A 19,614-nucleotide genomic window follows, 5' to 3' on the forward strand; every position below is an offset into this window, starting at 1 on the left:
CACACACACACACACACACACACACACACACACACACACACACACACACACACACGCACGCACGCACGCACGCACGCACACACACACACACACACACACACACACACACACACACACACACACACACACACACTCATCAATTCCACTCTTCCAGCTCTGAATGGTCCTCGGCAATGCCAGAGCCCCCACAGCTACATCACAACTCATCACAAAATTCACTATCTCGCCTGATCTGTTTTAATCACCAAGCAAACAACACACACACATGCAGAACACAGACAACAACACACACAAACACTCAACATCACACATATTATTCTCGCAGAAAGCAAGTGAACACAGAGCCAGAGAGCCGGCCCTGACAGAGCCACATTAATCACAGTGTACTCGCGCTCGCTCACAGTTACACTTCCGCCAAGTCACTCCTCGCCTGAGCTCCCCGCCCGTCAGTCCATTCTCAAACTACTACAGAGGCAGGGGACCCCTCTGAACAATGATGTTACTGCCCAGCCTGAGGCCTAATGAAAAGCCAATCAATTTTGCTCCATCCCACAACCGCTTTCCAGCCCAAAAACACCCTCTCTATACTGCCAATGCTCATTTAGACAGGCAGCATTTTGAAATTGAGAATAGGAATGATGATGAAAACCAGCCAGCAGGCTTCAGTGGTTTTATCGATTCAAAAGCTAAGAGTATGAAAACAACAAGGTGAAATTGTTTTATTATGCCGTCAATCTGATATTTCATTGCTTCAAAAAGAGCGTAAAGTCAACCACTCATATAAACATCTGCAGCTGAGTTACTTTTTAAATACAGACGAAACAGACAGAGGACATTTCCACAATTCCTAAACAGATTACTTCAAAATAAGGATGTGGCATGTGCATGACACACAAGGATATGATAATCTGATTGAATTATATATTTTACTGGCAGCAGAAAAGAGGCTGAGGGTCTTATGGGGACATTTAAGAAACAGACAGAGAAACAAAAACAAGCTACGTGTGTTTCTCACCGATTCTCCAGAGTGCACCAGCCACAGTGGGCGTCGCCGGCTCCCAAACACTCACCGCAGCTCGTCCACTGGTCACAGTCGGCCACTCTCACCCTGAGCATCTGCACACCACAGCACAAACACACACATGTTAAACACTCAGGGAAAACAGCTGACTTTTCAGGGACTCTTTTGAACAGAGAGCTAGTGAGGAAGATTTGATCTGTATTTGCTCGAAAATAATATTGAAAATTAACTAATCATTTAGCATGCAAACTGTTTGCATCTTAAATGTGATAATTTGTTGATTTTCTTTATTCTTTTTACATTTAATATCTTCGGGGTATGCACTTTTTGGTATAGACAAAACAACTATTTAAAAAAGTTTCCCTCAGGCTGTGGGAAAAACCGGTGAAACTTACTATCAGGTGCATTTGCAAACTACAGAGATCCTGAAGATGCAGCCACATCCTGTCATAAGCACCTCTCTTATGGTTTCAAAAAATGCAGCAAATAAATGTACTGAAGGTCTGCACACGTGGCTATCTTCACCACAAATATGTGTGTTCAGCTTAACTGTGGTGAGGATGACTGACTGGATGTGAAATGAGGTCTGATTGTTGTCATCGTGACTCTTCTTCAAGCCGACCTGAATAAATCTGTGACAGAGAGGTAAGGAGGTCTTGAGACCGAGCATCGCTAGCATTCTTACATGGTGAGAAGTCATGAGATAAAGGAAGTTCCTGTCGTTGGGGTCGAAGGTCATGATGTGGTGGACTGCTTCACTTGCTGGCAACTTCAGCGTCCATTGATTTCTCAAGGTCATATTCGCCAAGAGGGTCAGCTGTGAAAAAGACAAAGGACACAGGTTGGAACAGATCCAGAAATGTTGAAATTACTATTTTTCTCAAGGCTAACTCCCTGGCAAAGGTAAATGAGCAACATTTTTGGTTCATCTGCATACAAAAGAACTCGTTTAATAATTGAGAATACCTCAATATAACCACAGTCGTTTTCTTTTGATCAAGCAGTTCAGTTCAAATTCAGGGCCAGGTGTTTTGCTCAACAGCTTATTTATTCAGGCCCTCCACCTGCTTTTGACGGTGAGTTGATGCCAGCAATCCACATCATGATCACGCCACTTATTGTGAGACAGCAGCTAACTAACACCAAGCGGTTTATGGAAGAAATACACATGATTTTATATCTTCATTCCAATATGGAAACTAGCTCTTTTGAATCTCACTGAGATACAACGCTTAAAGCTTGATAGCTGCCAGATTTGATTAATTGTATTTTCTTAATCACCAATGTTGTTCTCTTTTATTAAAAAATATTCGTAACTAGATTCCAGGAAGGCCTTTTTGCCTAATCTCGATTCCCGGAGCAGTGATGTATCTACACGCTGGCCTTCCTGTAGCTCAAGATAATAAAATGGGTGACATGTTCTCATGTACGCACACACAATCACACACACACTGAGCTGTGTATAAAAACAAACTGCGCTGAGTGAGACTTCCTGTCACACAGACAGTGAAAGGTCTTATTTCTGCAAATTGCTGTGTGTCTCTTCAATGAAGACATCCTGCCGTTCTGATGAACTGGCAAACTGACCAGCATCTGGTGACAAGCACGGGCTGTGTCACTTCTCCATCCGTTAAACACACAAACACCCTCTCTCAAACACTTCAACACACAAACACACACACACACACACGCACGCACGCACGCATACACACACACACACACACACACACACACACACACACACACACACAACAACAACATCACCACCCACTGAGACTGTGCTGGTTAATGTTGAACCACAGAAGTGTAGTAAACCATTGGCTTAACCTCTGATGATGTGAGGAATTATCTATAAATATCACTTTCTTTTTTATAACAGCCATCCGCACACACACACACTCTGTCTTGGAGATAGTAAGCAGCAGTGCTATGTCCTCGCCCCCATGCCCCAGCGACTACAAGCACATGCGCTGAGTGACACAGTGAAGAGCGAGTAAACAGCAGCCCACACACCTGGACAGGGAGCAGAAAAGGAGCAGAGAGGAGAGCTGAGGCACAGTGCGCCACGAGGTCAACCAACAAAACACCTGCTGTACTGGCAGGTCTCTCTGACTCCATTCTTTGTCTATGTGCCGGCAGATGAAAGACCCTATTCAACCAAGAAGTGCTCAGCTGCTGTGCGCTCATTCTGTGTGTGTGTGTGTGTGTGTGTGTGTGTGTGTGTGTGTGTGTGTGTGTGTGTGTGTGTGTGTGTGTGTGTGTGTGTGTGTGTGTGTGTGTGTGTGTGTGTGTGTGTGTGTGTGTGTGTGTGTGTGTGTGTGTGTGTGTGTGTGTGTGTGTGTGTGTGTGTGTGTGTGTGTGTGTGTGAATATGGATATGTACCTCTGTGTAAAGGAGAGAGAATAAAGAGATGGAGGCAGGGCAGTAGAGAGGAAGATAAAGTCTGTTTGTTTGCAAAATGAATCAAAGGGATTTGTATATTTCAGACAGAGTACCAGGGGGAGACAATGAAGCGATGAACTGTGGAGCGGAGCAGTGGACTGACTGGGGGAGTAAATTGAGAGTGAGTGAGATAAAGACGGTCACTGCGAGGGGCAGAAAATGGAAGTCAGCGGTAATAGGAAGGGAGAGACTTCATTAAAAAATGCATGTAATTACAAATTACTTTACTGAGGGACCTCTCAAAGACAGTAAAAGAGGCCTAACTTAATCTCAACCACTGTTCCCCTGTGTTTAGACGGAGCCAAACTCACAGTCAGAATCACATTACACACACTAACAGCACCATTAACCTCTGTAACAGCTTTATCCTCAGGGCACACACGCACACTGAGGCACAGACAGACGCTGCCGCACACATAGATGCATACATAAACAATAAAAGACACATAAAGCTGTAAAAGACAGAGTGTGTTGTTGCCCAAGGTCACAGAAATACTTCGCTCCCTATATAACACACACTCCGAGAGAACACACATATAGCATATAATCACAGGGTTAGTATTCATCTGAGTAAACGCATGAAATCACTAAACCACTCACACTGGCCTTCAGACAAAGTCAAACACCTAAAAAACATTCAAACCTGCAATCAAGCCAACAGACAGACACAAACACACTCATATACACAGTTGCTCACACCATCCCAATCAAAGTTTTGCATCTGGATCAAACCTTCCAAAAAACGAATTACATCTGGGGCGAAAAACAGGGCTTTCATCTGGAGAGGAAATAAGAAACTCTTTGAGCAGGCCAAACACGAAACTGCCCTTCACCACAATGGTTTTCATGTTGTAAAAAGGTACAAGCCTAATGCAAAACAATAGGGTCGGAAAGCTCTCAGAGTCGGTTTATGTTGTTTCCTGCAGACAGCTGAGTAGCAGCTTGTGGCGCTTGCAGGCAGCTTCTCAGCTCAGCTCAGTCAGGGGTGACTAGGAATGTGGTTGAGACCGAATTAAGGAATGCTGTTAATTGGACGAGAAAACTCTTTCACGAGCCGGACCCTCTGCAGATGTTGCAGACCAACACACTGCAGGGCTGAGTCATACTTCGCCAACCGCTCTGCTTAAACGGCGCTCTGGTTGATGAGCTCTCGGGCAATAGCCAGGTCTAAGGAACATTAGAGCTCATGATTAGAACTGCTTAATGGGCCGTCATGGGTCACGCATGATTGTAGCCCAGGGGGGGTGGTGACAGTGCTGAGAAAAAACCTACGTGATGAAAGCAGACATTCCTCACCGTGTTTCATCACACACCTACATTTTGGGTAATTGAAAGACTAAGCAGCCACATCAGAGCGGCACTAAGTAACTGTTCCTGTTAAAGTTTTTCCAAGCTTAAGGGCACAAGCACATAAAAAATATTAACTCCATTCAGTGGTGACCATCTGCTGCAACTGTGATTTAACCTGAAGGTAGTTTAGAAAAGTTTCATTCTTTCGTGTGTGTGTGTGTGTGTGTGTGTGTGTGTGTGTGTGTGTGTGTGTGTGTGTGTGTGTGTGTGTGTGTGTGTGTGTGTGTGTGTGTGTGTGTGTGTGTGTGTGTGTGTGTGTGTGGGTGTGTGGTTGTGTGTGTGGGTAGACCTTCTTATGTGTCTCACCTTACGAAGTCGTCCGTTACTGGTTCCCATGAAAACCACAGTGTGGTTGTGCACATTGTCCACAGAGACTGAAGTTAGGCCCGTGTATTCAACCAGAGGAATGGCCCTCAGGGATCTCCGCAGGGCCAGGGGGTGCTGGAGGTGGGCCGCCCCGCAGTCCAACTGATCGGGCTGCAACTACACAGACAAAATGAGAGTGAGATCAATGCTCGTTAGCTCTCAGATGGAAGCACACCATACAGATTACAAAGCACGAACAGAGCACAGAAAGAGCGCTGCATGATGAAAGCAATGTGGAAAACAAGGGCTGATAGTATCACAACCATGCCGCTCATTCTTATAAATCACTTTTTAGACATCTCAGTGAATACTTGAAAGGGGTTTATAAGGGTCTTCAACAATCATAAGACTCTGCTTTTGTCAAATCCTCCGCGAGCAATGATAAAACATTAGTGCCATGCTTGGATGAGCACCAGGATCTATTGGGAATTCTCTGAATATTTCAGAGCACGCAAAGTCAAAAAAGAAAAAAAAGATGAAGAATTAAGCAGTGTAGATATTTGGAGAGTTGTTTCCCACAGGCCCTTCTGCTCGCAGCCTTGTCTCTCTTATCATAAATTGTGTCTGGCTTTTCCTCTGTGCTGGCCTTCAGTCTGTCGACTACAAAAAGATCACATTTCAGCAGCCGTGGCAACACAGAAGTAAAACTTAAGAGAGTATAGCTTTATTCTGAGAGCTAAGTCTACATTACAGCGAAATGTAGAAGAATCCACTGTTGGCCACTTTGAACTGAGCAGTTGTCCATCTGAAGAAGGCCTCTGAGCCATTTGAGATAGTATTCAGAAAACTGGTCACGGGAGGAGTGGCCCCGGGGCCACAGACGACAAGACAGTGCCAGCGAGGAGGGCAACTTTCTGACCTGACAGTAGAGTGGTTGGGGGACAGCCTCCTTTGACCTCAGCGCTGTCACTCAAAACAACCTCAATAAAAAGCTGGAATTTCACTGCATTCCTATAAAACTGGCAAAGCTTTCTCTGCCTTTATTATCAGAAACAATCAATATTGAGGGAATACACAGAGGGCAAGTATAGCATGCACCACTTAATTTTCTTTAAGAGCAGATATTTAGTTCGGTATGGAAAAAATGTAGCTAGAAGCAAGATAATATCTGACCCTGTGTTTGCGACAAAGCTGCTATTTATTCACTTAAACTGTGCTTAACATGTGGTTCAGTTATGGTTATTAGCACACATTCAATGATACAAAAAGAAAGGTCTGAGGTCTAACAAAGTGGCCTATTGACCCATTCCTCTCCTAATATTTGATAAGATAGGGAGCTGCTGGATGTGGGAGGAATCTCACCCTTCCCATAACCCCCAGCTTTGCTAGGCCAGGGCATCATGACATGGGGGATCCTCTCTCCAAATCTTGTGCCTCAGGGCTAAAGAGGATAACCGCTGTAACCAGAAATGGAAACTGTCAGAGAATAAGGAGTCATGAGGGAGTTTATCTTATCTGTTTTGTAGGCTTGGAACAAATGTAAGGACCTTCATAAATCAGAATCAGACAGGCAATGATGGAGGTCAAGTGTGTTTATGTGCAATACAAGAGCTCTGGTCTGAAGTGGTAGGTATTTAACCCTAAATATCTTATATTCAGCATCTCCATGTTCTGTTCAATATTCATGTATCTGATTCAAAAATAGCTACAAAACAATCAATGCACAATCAAAGTGAAATACAAAAATAAATGAAATCACAAAATAAAAAAGTTTAAAAATGCCTTGGTGAGGATAGCACTGCCTCTGTTGTTTCCTTATTCCTTCTCTCATTCTGCCCCATCAAGAGACTGGCACTTGGGTAAGTGGAATCAATTAGAGAAGTCGATTAATTGCTATTTTGTCTGATAACTTAGACTTTTAGGCCAATGACACTTGATAACATTTTAATATTAGCCTACAATGCCCACATGTAAATCAAATGTACCGTAATGACCCCAATTTGGACTGTAATATTTGACAAAATAAAATGAAGCACTTACCACCAGGTTTCCCTTCTGGATGCAGGCTGCCCCGGAGCCCTGGATAACGCTGTCCAGCACCTGGACATCGCTGCTGGGAGAGTTGGAGCAGTTCCTGCGGCCTTGTCGGATCTCCTCATCGATGTCTCCGAACTTGAAAGCGCACAGAGCAGACTTTCTGTCCGCCTTGGAAAACACTCCAAACAGGTAGGGCTCGGAACTCTTCCCGTCTTCTGTGGGGATCTCCGCGGGGTAAACGGAGAGCAGCCGGTTGTAAATGTTCCCGTTAAATCCACACTGTAGCGGCATCTGGATGTAGGATTCAGTGAGCTTCCTGCTCTCCGACCCGCTGGGTTTTCGGGGGTTCTCGGTGTCCAGACATATCCTGGCGAGGATGCTGTTGGGCAGGCTCTCCTTGTTGCCCATTTTCGCGTCATTATTAAAGGCAATGTAGGAATAAGTCTTCTGCATGAAAGCGTGTACGAAGTTCAGCTTGTTTTTAGTTTTAACATCTTGCTTGATCTTGAATACATTATCCTCTGAAGGGTTAATGTCATAGGTGAAAAGCCGGGATAGATCCTTAATATTCAGGGAGCGGATGGCGATCTCCGGTGTGTTCTCAAAGCGCAGGTCCTCCTTGCTGTGGTTCTTTGGGAAAAACTGGGTACCAGCCCCAGTGTAAGTGGCCCCGACGAGAAGCCGGGTGTTTCCCCCGTGGCTCTTAAAGATCAGACCCACCGTGGATGCGTTTGGGTGATTGGCAGCAATGTTCAGCATGCTAGGGAAAACAGTCTTCTCGCCCTGATGTGGGAACTCCACAGCTATCTCCGAAATATTCTCGATATTTCTGAGCTCACAAAAGCCTTGATAGACGGACCCACACACCAGCACGACCCCTTGATCCCGATCCAGCTTCAGGAGCTTGTTGTGGTTGTCAGTGAGGGATTTGGGATGCTCGCACGGAGCCTGGGGCAGCTGTGGCGCATGGCACAACAGGTTGTCCTCCACCGGCCCGGTCCTCTGCTCCACCTCGATGCTCAAGGTCCCGTTCAGCTGGTAGACTGTGTTTACGGTGGCCAGGTACACCTTTCTGGACACCGGGTCCACTGCGAAGTTATTGGTCTGATTTGGAGACGCGAACGCCTGTTGGATGTGCAGCGCGCTGGCACTCCGGTGCGTCTCCAAAGCCAGGACGCCGAGGAGCAGAACAGCTATCTCTATCGAAGGAGGCATTTTTCCTTCTGACCGGCTTCCGCGAGTTCTGTGCCGTGGGGTGCATTGAGCAAAGACAAAAATGTGTGTTTGTTTCTACTGCGACAATCCGAGAGGAAAGGCTGTTTCCTGCTCAACGCCTATACCCAGAATGACGCGATAAGCGAGTCGTGCTTCCTTTTCAGGCTGCCTCCCCTGTCCCTCTCTTCCCACTGAGCAGCTCAGCAGCCTCACCCGAGGCGCACAGAGCCACAATAGCCTGCCTTGCTGAGATTTGTTATCATCTTTAAACAATAGTCCATTCCAAACCAATGGTTAATGTTTATTTGTTAGTGGCCAATTTCTGGATATTGTCTACACAAATGTGTTTAAACTTGTTTGGAGTGATGTTTCAGTTCCGCTGAAAAAAATATTTTATGAATAAATAAATCATTATTAAAGTACACATTTAGGGAAAATGTGGACTAAGTCTTCAACTGATTAAGCCTAGAGAGTGGTACACATTCCCCTATCAAAGCACTCTGTCAGGCTATTTTGTTGTGATCGACAACAGCATAATTATTAGATATGACTAAAACATTTTTTTTTTAAAGTTAAAAAAAGATAATTTTACATGAATGCCATAAAGTTCAGATACATTGCAAACCAAATTGTTCTGATTCAAAACAATATCACAGAGGCTGCAGGTCTATTTGAACATTCTTTACGAACTTATTTGAGACCCTGTCATATGAAGTTGTAATGAGCCTGTTTCTCTCAAAATGGGCCACTTGATGAATCTCCTTCTCTGCTTGGTTCCGCTCATCTTGGGGTTAATGGCGGGTCACAGTCCCACCTCCTGTGCTCTCCAGTCCCTCGGCTCTCAGATTAGTTCTGCAGATCCGGAGGGGTTCCGTTTTGGGCACATACGGCACAGTAAGCACCGTGAAAGTGCTACCAGATGGGCACATCAGCGCACCTTTCCGGTTTTTGACATCACATCTATCCAACACAGCTTTCTTGCGAGCTTTACTCATAAATATTCAAGCACAACACATGCGCCCCTACTCAAAAATGCACGAATATGGTTAGCATTTTTTGTCTCTGGATAGGGTGAGCATATGCTCACATTTCTGAATAGAAATGAATGATCCCTAGTAGGCAGACCACCACGAATGTGTCAGACACTGCATACATCAGTTTCCAGGCGAGCCCGAGAAGTGTTATCTCTGAATACATGCAATAATTAAAGTTGATGCTAAATCGTGCGTAATCGCGTGTGCCTATTTACTGTGGACTCCTCTGGGGACAGACTCACTCTCTCCTCTCCGTCACCACTTGCAGCTTTCAGGAGGGCAGATAAGTGCGCCCCGTGTTTACCTTGGCGCACAGCCATGCGCATCAAATCTGGCAGTGTAAAGAGGAAAGCGCTCTGATAAAGTGCAACATAATGACCCCCCCAACTGCACAGCACAATAACTGAGCCACCAATATTCTCAACACTGTGAGCATGCGTGTGTGCGCGAGACCTAGCAGGCAGGACGTGAATGAGTTCCTGTGGGGATAAGGCTCGGTGCGGGTCAAAGCTGACAGCATCAGATATCAGCGGCGAGGTGTGACTGAGTGCTGCGGTTTGGAGCTGCTCAATCAAACACGACATTCAACGGAATTAATGTGTATGTGTATGTGTGAGTGTGTATGTGTGAGAGAGAATAGTATAATAAAGTGTGTGGGGGGGGGGGGGGGGGGGGGGGGGGGGGGGGGGGGGGGGGGGGGGGGGGGGGGGGGGGGGGCATGGTCTCTCCTGTGTCTATAATGAAAATATTGTCCCTGGTGGCAGTAGGACTGTGGTTTAAGGGGCTTCCACCCAACCTGTTTCCTTCCTGATAAGGTGCAAGACCTCCTTTAGTTCAGACCCCTACCTCCCTCTATTAAAAACCATTCACGCAAACTTAACACAGCCTCTCCAAAGCGAGATTCTTAAGGGCATACAAGGCAGAAGCTCTCCATCTGGTGGTCACATGAGAAACCTACAACAGTGACATTTAAAAAAGGGATTCAGAGTACAAAATGTGTGTGGTCAGCCCATGCACCCCTAACAATAACAGCAAACAAATGACAAATTAAACAGTGATGGCTCATGAGTTAGTCAGGAATGCACTTTATTTATTCCACACTTAGAAAAGCACATCAGAAGGCACTGGAGTGGTTTAGCACACAGCCCTACATCATTGGTGTCACTGCAAGGTCAAGTTGAGGTCAACATTTTTAAAAGATCAATACATCTAATATTTTAATTGCATGTCCAACCTGAAGAATCGAGCTGATCTGTGTCCTCTCTGTGGGTTTTATCTCGAGACAGAGATGACAGTGATCCTGTCCGGATACGACTCTTCTGATCCCCCCAAGGCCTTCTGTCTTAAGAGTGACAACCTTTGAAGTCTGTCAAAGGTTTCTCTGGCCTCAGCATGACTTACATGTTATCTAACCGTGTGCTAAAGTGCAGCTGTACAATTCAAATGATCTCTATCTGTTAGGAAATCAACATCTCAGCATGAAATGCACAATTAACTATTTAATGTGCAAGGTCATCTTATTGTGTCCTTGACTCGATGAGACAGAAAGAGAATAAGAAAGACTGCACGCCATGTCAAGTAACTGTACTCAAGGAGGCAAGGTGCAGAAACAGATTAATTCAGATCTGAAGTCAAATTCATGTCCAGATTGGGAATTTTCGAAAAGATGTTCCCTGCCAAAAGAGACATCCTTGACATCCAGACAAGACATTCATGACATATCTGAAGAAAAAGCAAGACCTCCTGAGCAACCTCCCCCGTCTTTCTTCTCAGTTTGGGTGAGACTAAGGTTTGGCACTGGGTGATGACACCATTAGAATGTGTAAAAGGACGGCCAGAGAAATAAGACGCAGGGAGAAAGTTAGATGAAAAGTAGTATATTAGTGACGGCAGTGGAGACGACTTGCACTGTAGATATAAAGCAGCATTCCTGTTCCAACTGAGGTGGAGCTGGAGAAGCACAAGTTGTCTCTCTTTCCTGACCCGATCACATCAAACATGGCCGGGGTACAATTATCCTGGCAAATTGATTTTACTTGGTAAATGGTTTTGTCTCTGCTTTTAAAAACACAAGTCTGTTTCCTATGTCTTTTTATAATAAAAACATTCAGCATTGTTGCAGATGCCTAACAATAACCAGATGTTGTCGGCATACCATTGCAAGTTGGCCCATTATGTCTATATCTTCCTTATGTCACACCGTCTTTCTTGTTTTACTTTTAAAATGAAGTAAGTAAAAGAATGTGATGTTTGCCATTAGAAATGTAAGGAAGCTCAAAAAGTCTCAAGTCATCATGACACTCAAGGGTTAAGGTCAGTCCTTCAAAATGTTCTGTACGAACACATTTCATCACAGCAAGAAAAGGAGAAACTCCCAGGAAGGTTTATAGCCATGGTTGAAATCTACCAATCACAGCGATGTAAGAGTTCTCTTCCTAAAGGCAATCAACCACATTTTCACATCTCTACAGTTGGACCAGGCCTTTGGAGCAAATCGCCAACCCAGTTTCCTGACTAGGCTCCCCGTCATGTAGTGAGAGGAGCGTAATGCTACATGGTACTGAATAAAATAACGTTGAGAATAATATTATTAGAAATAATAACATTATAATTGATTAAACTCCAAAGATAAAACAGTACGATGCTGAATTCTGAGGGACAGCAGCATAATAGTTCATTTTCAAAAATGTAAACAGTCTCTTCCTTCCTAAGGGACAATCATGAGTGTTCTCGGCTTCACTCCGTTTCTTCCTCTTCTTCACGACTCCCGTGTCCGAATGGGCCCGGCCGAATGTTCAGTGCTCGGCCAAGCAGCCAATCTAGCGGCAGTCACGTTCTTCATACTTCCTGCTTGATCGCAGCTAAAGTTACATCACCTGGTGTCAACAAAGCAACATGTGCTGGCCCCCCCCCGCCCCGGTCATCCGGGGTGCTGCAGAGCACGGTGCGTGTACCCAGAGAGAGCCTCCCAGTTCCTCCACAGAAAGGCCAGCAGGAGGATGAGGAGGAGGGTGGAGAGCGAGCGCGAGCGCGTCTTCATCAGGGGGACCACGCAGTTGGCCACAGTTGAGACAAAGACCAGAAGGACAGCCATAAGGGCCAGCAGCACATTGATAAGTTTTCCCAAGAGGGTCCGGGCTGTGGCATTTTCCAGCCCCTCCAACTGGACGACCTGCTGCTGCTGCTGCTGGAGCTCCATCTTAGAGATCCTGGTCTGACACGCTTCCAACGCCTCCTGCAGAGGACACGCAGGGATAACAGAAAATCAATCAACACACCACTTAAAAGAACTTAACCCACAACATGGCAAACACCAAACGATCACTTTACCGACTGATGGGCTGCTTCATGTTGGAATGTGTTCCTAAATCTTACATTCAGACTGTGCTGATTTGTTTTCTCTGTGTGATTAATGCAGAGGTCAAAACCTGGTTCATAAAGGGGTTTGCAACGTTTGTGTTGCCTTCCAACAGCATGGTGCTTTGCGTTTAATGGGATGAAGGCACAGTTTACGTCTCAGATGTGTTGTCTAAGGAGAGGAATTCTGTTCGTACTCTGTGACATTTTGAGACTTTGTTTGACATGCTTATACGTTTATTATATTTGGGTGTTTCGCTCTAATTATGTTAGCTCCTATTTGTTATGTTTTGTAAATGTGTGTAAGCCCATGTGGTGAATGACGCTTTGAAAAATAAATGAGCTATTCATATTCTCGCCTTTTCATGTTTGTAAATGTGGTTGTTGGCAAAACATCAAAATGACTCTCAGTGTAATGCAATCCAGTGCAACACCACAGCAAACCTCAATAAGAAACCGTTAAAGGTAGAATGTATGACTGAGCTGTTCAATTCAATTGTTTCCACCACTGAGTGTAGATTGTGCAAAGAGCTCTACTGCCCCCTGTTCGTGGGACAAAGACATGCAGCCAAGGGGCAACTTGAACTGTAAACACACGTCATGCAGACATACACATATTGAATAAACCAAAAACCCTCGCTGTATCAGACAACAATGAAGGACGGCAGAAATGTGATTCAATGACAAGGATATCCTTGTGTTTTGAATAAACACACAGACAGGATTTTCGGTCTCATCTTCCTGTTTACTGTGTCAACAAAATGAGATAATGCCTTAAGCTGTTTGGAGGGTGTGTGGCCACCTTAAACACGACATTGATTCTAAGCAGGCCAAATGAATTAACTATTTAAAGAATTTAGGTAAAGAGTTCAGCGTCTTATGAGAACTTCAATTTGTACAAGCTCTTGGTGTAGAAATAAAACATGTCCACATTATTTAAAGCATTAAAAGTCAAACATTTAATCAATGTGGAATATTGTTTTTGTCACTCTTTTTCTGTAGATTGTTGTTGCTCTTGCTGACAGGCACTTCAACATCAACATCTTTAATTGCCCCTTGACAATAAAAGCATAACTCTGAAAATAGAATTCAAGGGTATTTTGAAATTAAAAACTACCACAAATGGAGAAAAAAAATAAAGATTTCAACAAACTTGGTTGATGGGGCTCATTGCTTTAGTAAAACATCAGAAGATTACTTGATATCTTCAGAAGTAAAGTGCACAGCATGACACTAAAATGTGTTATCATCCCCCAAAACATGTTATTCCGACTAAACTGCTTTTGCAGCCGTTCATTTGTTTGCTTATGTGTTTGTGCTCGTTAGCTAACAGACGGACCTGTATGTCTCTGGCTCTCTCGTAAGACTGGTATGCGATCTTCTCCTCCATGCTGGCCAGCTCCTGTTTGAGGTTGAGGATCTCATTCTGGTGAAGTTCTGTGAGGTCGTTCAGCTGCTCCTCCAGACGTTCACACCTGAACACACACACACACACGCACACACGTGAGGGTCTGAGGCATAATTAGCTTGGACAAACACAGACATGCAGGAATTAGTAGAAACACAGCCTGAAGGCCTCTGACCACATGGCACCCAAATGAACTGATGACTCCCTCCGACAAGATTAGGCCATGCTTACTCATCTGCTGATACAACTGGCCAATCAGAGAGTCAGCTGTACGAGAGTAGGCCAATAGGAGGCCCTTAGCAGGACGAAGGGTCTACTGGTTTATCTTGGAGGCACATACAAGTGGATAGACAGCATAGCACAAGAAAAGGCATTTAACTGCCTCTGTGTATGTTTGATTCCTTTTATCAGATGTTATAATATAGAGAATAGAGAAAGGGGTAAGCATGTTCTCCAAACTGGTGTCTCAAAGAAATTCAATTATTATTAAAAAAGACTCTCAGAAACCCACAAGTATTCACATTGGAAAAACTGGAACCTTTATTACGATAATGTTTATTAGATTATATGTTGATCTATAAAAAGTTTCAGAGCTACATTCATGAAAAATAAAAAAATAATCATCAGTTGGCCGCCCAAGTTAGGAAAGTCCCTTTTTAGGGATGGATTCCTTTCCTGAAGAGTGGTAAAGCAACATGAGGGTTATAAATGATTTGCCCCATAATTCCCAGAGGTCATTCTGTTCTGTTCTCTGTTATTTTGGTCTTAAAGGACAAGCACAGACTGCTCTGGGTTCAGATGGACATTTTAGGGAGAAAAATGCTCATGTTTCTTTTACTATGTAAGCTGCTCACTATATCTCCCCTCCTTCCCATTGTCTTGCCCTCCTTATCTCTGCGCCCTCTTGCCAGGACACTCTGGAGGAATGTGAGTGTGTTTTTTTTTTACGGCCAACTGCCCAAAGACAAAACAAAACAAAGGCTGCAGAGAGACGTCTGAGTCTAAGTCTAAGAAAGATATGCGCCGCTGGGACAGAGGCTGAAATAACCAAAGATCTTTTAACTTAGAGGACACTAGGGGACACTAGCAGGTGGGTCTGTCACTTTGAAGTGTTCAATGGCTATTATAAAGCAACTAAACAAACATTAAGCTAGTCACTTTTAATATTTAGTTCATTCTAAATGCTATAGAAAGCAAAAAGACTGCCACTATAAATCTGTATAACGAATTTGACCTATTCTTTATGGCCGAGTACATGCCGTTTATATGTTTATGTAAAGAAGGTTTGGGTCAAGGTTTTATTTGTATCTACAGTGTGATAGCTTCGATAACAGATCTCTCCAGATCATGTGCATGGCGAGTGTTGCCCCTGATGATGTGTCAACAGAAATCAATGATCAGTATTGTATTCAGGTGCATGTTTCCAAAAAAAAAGGAAACCATTCTAGATTACACACAAGTTAAGGGTACTTCCTGCGCAAAACAGGAAGTGCTTGAGGATTGCATAATACACACACTCTAATATGTTATCTCTATATCTGTACCTGAAGCGTTCCTCCTGCAGCGCTTGCATAACAACCGAGTAGTCCCTCTGATAGTGGCTCTTCAGACCATCCAGGTTCTCCTCTAGCCTGGTCTGGCCCTCCCTCAGCTCCTGCATCTCCTGCAGCAGCATGTCCAGGCCGGAGCTCTGGCTCCTCTCTAGTGTGTTGCCCTTGGAACTCGGGGGACCTCCGGGGGCCCCTGTGGTGCTGTTGGCCCCTGCTGAGCCCGAAGTAGCACTAGAGCAGTCGTCCTCACTGCCATACTTAGGAATCGGCTCCAGCTGATGCGCAGCGTTGCCTAGTGAACGTCCGCCAGCGCCTGTCACAGCTTCTTCTACTGAGGGGTCGTCTAAAGAGTCTTTAAATGAGGGGATGTTTTCAGTGCTGCCAAATTTGTGGCGAATCAGTGACGCGATCTCCCGGGGTTTGGAGACAACGGCCCCGGCTGCAGAGTGGGTGGCGTGGGAGATGCTGGAGAGGCCCCCCTTCACACTGTCCACCACGCCTTCACTGAAGCCTGTGACTTTGGCCCCGACGTCTTTCAGGCCTTGCTGCATGTCCCGCAGAACATCCTTGGGCTGGCGGGGGATACCGTTGTGCTCGACTTCCCGTAGCTTCCGGTGGTAGTGCTCCAGTTTCCTTTGCAGCTGCTGGATGGTCTGCGCAGACTTCTGGTTCTTTTTCTCAAAAACCTGACAGACATAGGAAAGGTTTGATTAGTTAGATGGGAAAACATTTTCAACCAATAACCCACTAAGCTTTTATATAGTACATTCTCTCCAGTGGCTCTCTGAGGGCCTAAAATATTCAAAACATTTTTTTTAAATATTTGGTTTAGTTATATTTTTCATTCGTTTTATCAAAAATAACTTGATTAAATTGTATTTAAAATAACATTTCCAAAGAAATAAATCCTTTGAATCTGCCAGTTCAGTTTCTGATGCTCCTTTAGCCGTCTCTGCGAGTTACTGTGAAGAGAGGAGAGCTTGGTGGTCCTGCTGTAAATTCACAGAGGGTCCGCTACAGTAACTCAACGAGAGAGAGTAATGTCAACTGACAGTACAATTGACCAATCATATCTTCCCTCTAAATGGGTGGGCTTTATTTTCGCGGAGTTTATGACAAGCTCCGCCCGCTGTGAAGTTGATGCATGTGTGTTATACTACTATACTACAGAGTGGTCCAGTGACACGTCCTAAAACCCGGAAGTAAGCTGCGCATGGATTCCCTCAATTAATTCATTTGTAATTGTTACTTGGCTGTGGGTGCCCCGTCATGATAGGTGTTTATATAAAATGGTGTTGTTTTGTGGGGTAGAGGGTCGCTGTCATTGATGCTTTTTCCCCGGGCCGTTGTTTTGATATTCCGTTGAAGTATGATGTAATAACTCTTCTCTTTTTTTTTAGGGAAGTGGGGGTCGGGGGGACGGGGTCAGAGGGTCTAGGTATAAAAGTCACGGCTCACCACTGATTCCCTCTCTGGTGCCAAGGACATAGATAGTGAACAAACAGGTTTTGAGGGAAAGCACTGATTGTCATATGATACAATTATAAAAACATGTTATTCATGAAATATACATTTTTATAGTTTAATAGAAAGCAACAGCTCCTCTTTTTACCTGCTTGATACGTGTGCTTTGCTGTTTGTCAGCATTGTTGGCCAGTTTGAGGTACTCTGCAACATTGTCATCTCTGGCTGTCTGCTCAATCTTAATCTGCTCTGTGAGCTTGAGGATTTTCTGCTGCAGATGGGCAATGGCCTGCTTTGTGCGCTGAGGGTCTGGGGTGCAATCCTCACACCCTGGGATCGAACCGTCTGCCCCTAATGAATAAGACAGGGGTGTTTGACCCAGTCCGCTCACTTCCAGCCGATCGATCTGAGAGAGGAGACAGAAAAAAGAGAGGGAGATTGGAGTAGGTAAAGGGTCAGGGGGGGAAAGGAGGGATTCAAGAAGGGGAGACAAGGAAGAAAAAAGTGTGAGTTGCATATTTTTCTTTCTTAGTCATTTAGCTGACACACACAGAAAACGAGGCTTCTGCATTTCTTGTGGCCAGTCACCGGGAAAGAGGGCAAATGGAGACGCCTGAAAAAGGCAACTCGCAGTCAGTTTTATTTTTACATGTTAACAAAGAAATGATAGTGAAAGAAATTTCGTTTTTATCATTTCCAGTACGTCTTTAAAAAAACTCGGTGTGAATCCACAGGCATTTGCAAGTCAATGGATACACAGGCAAGAACAACATGAAAAGAGTATCGGCCTAATCTCTATTTGTCTTTGTTTTGGGTGCAACCATATAGGACTAGACTGACAGGATATTAGATTTTTTATTTTTTTTTACAACAGTTTTACAGATTAAGTTTCTGTCTATCTTCCTCAGACACTGACCTGATTATATCAATAGGACAGTAAGCATTTCTGAGAAAAAATAACTACTAATCTAAATGGTGTTTTTCCTGTTTTTCATAAAACAAGATCAATTTTACCTTAGAGGAGGTAGAACCTGGTAGCACATTCATTTCCTCACGGGAAGAACACACTGTGATACTATTGGAGCTAATGATGCTTCAGGGAGGGGTGTGATCAAAATATTCTTTCCATCACTAAGCAAGCACACAAAAATAATCAGCTGAACCTGACAGTGCACACCTTGAGGATTCAGAAGGCTGCCAGAAAAACAAAAACCAGACAGGACTGAGAGTCAGACCAGGGAGGTACGGTGACAGTTATTCAACAAGGCATCCAGCCCTCACATATAACCCAGCCTCTGTATATGGCTTACCATTTATTAGCGCTCCATAACAGGTAAAAACAGCACCGGAGGCTCACCTGCATACCGAAAAGCATGACTAATTGATGACAGGCAACACAGTCAACAACACAAACCACAGTGCATCCGGGAGGAAACTAAAACTCCATATCAAATGTTCTCTCTGGCAAATGAGTTAAAGTAGCCTACTAATGAGCTTATCTTCAGTTAGAGAAGAAGCGATCTCAAGACGCGGCTCACCTTTCCATTCGTCAATCGGAGAAATTGTTCCCAGTGCATTTTCCCAAATCTGAAGGCGAGTTATTTACTTTCATAAATCCAGATAAAGTTAATCCGAGCCGGTTCCTCGAAAGTTTCGCCGAGCTGCTTTCGTTACTGCTCGCCGGGCGTGTTGTGAAAGCTGAAGCGCACCTGAAACTCAGTGCACTGTGCAGAGAGGGAAGCCCCGCCCCCTCCTCCCCCGCCTCCACTCACAGCTGAGGGATGACATCACCCTCTAAACTGCGCGGTAGGCAGCCGCCACTCATCCCGACACAGCAGAAATAGATCCTCAGTTAGGGACTTTCTTATTTACTGTAATAGATTAACCGAGAGACTAAAAACAATCACAGATAATATTACGTAACTTCATAAACATGTTTACTATACCTCAACAGCTTTCACTATTATAATTAAATTAGTACATTACAAGTGATGTGCTAATGTGCATAAGTACAGATTTATAGGAAGTTATGCTTAATTATTTCCATTGTGTGCTTCTGGACACTTTTATTCATAAGTGGAAAATGTGTGATTTATTACACATTACTTATGTAGATTTACTTTTTACGTAGTTCAAACTAGCTCTACCTCGACCACCTACAACTTAAAACTGTGAGTCCACAAACATGCATAAATATACCTCCAAGTGGTTTCTATTGTACAACTTATGAATTCAAAACAGTTAATACCATTCATAATTAATGTCATCTTTGCCCTTTTTCACAGCAAATACAAACGTATTACCATGTTCAACAAAAGGCTACAGGGCAGACTGGGAGTCTAGTCCCGGATGTGAAACAACCAGCTCCCAGTCTCTGTCCGCCGATAGAGAGGAGCTCTGGAGGGCAAGAAAAACCAGTCTGACAGCCTT

The 19,614-nt window shown here is 44.3% G+C and overlaps 2 protein-coding genes across 12 annotated transcripts in view; both read right to left on the reverse strand.

The window, feature by feature from the left end:
- The window catches only part of plxnd1 (plexin D1), a 63,551-nt gene extending 55,028 nt beyond the window's left edge, over positions 1-8,523 (reverse strand). Inside the window, exons 1-4 of the mRNA XM_079677184.1 lie at positions 7,160-8,523; positions 5,120-5,296; positions 1,707-1,838; positions 1,016-1,116 (exon numbers count right to left, since the gene is read on the reverse strand). Coding sequence (XP_079533310.1) covers positions 1,016-1,116; positions 1,707-1,838; positions 5,120-5,296; positions 7,160-8,371 — 1,622 coding nt within the window. The 5' untranslated portion in view covers positions 8,372-8,523. The remainder of the gene's footprint in view (positions 1-1,015; positions 1,117-1,706; positions 1,839-5,119; positions 5,297-7,159) is intronic.
- Positions 8,524-10,474: 1,951 nt separating this feature from the next.
- The window catches only part of tmcc1a (transmembrane and coiled-coil domain family 1a), a 38,906-nt gene continuing 29,766 nt past the window's right edge, over positions 10,475-19,614 (reverse strand). For 10 of the 11 annotated variants that reach the window (XM_079675585.1, XM_079675584.1, XM_079675581.1 and 7 more), the window contains 4 exons: positions 17,333-17,590; positions 15,715-16,406; positions 14,102-14,237; positions 10,475-12,640 (listed from right to left, as the gene is read on the reverse strand). In XM_079675585.1, coding sequence (XP_079531711.1) covers positions 12,326-12,640; positions 14,102-14,237; positions 15,715-16,406; positions 17,333-17,590 — 1,401 coding nt within the window. In that variant the 3' untranslated portion in view covers positions 10,475-12,325. Of the gene's footprint in view, positions 12,641-14,101; positions 14,238-15,714; positions 16,407-17,332; positions 17,591-18,722; positions 18,881-19,614 lie in introns of those variants that run through there. The other variant, XM_079675577.1, reaches the window with a different exon arrangement.

Source organism: Notothenia rossii, assembly GCF_949606895.1.
Source record: "Notothenia rossii genome assembly, chromosome: 4".
In the NCBI taxonomy this organism is placed as follows: domain Eukaryota; kingdom Metazoa; phylum Chordata; class Actinopteri; order Perciformes; family Nototheniidae; genus Notothenia; species Notothenia rossii.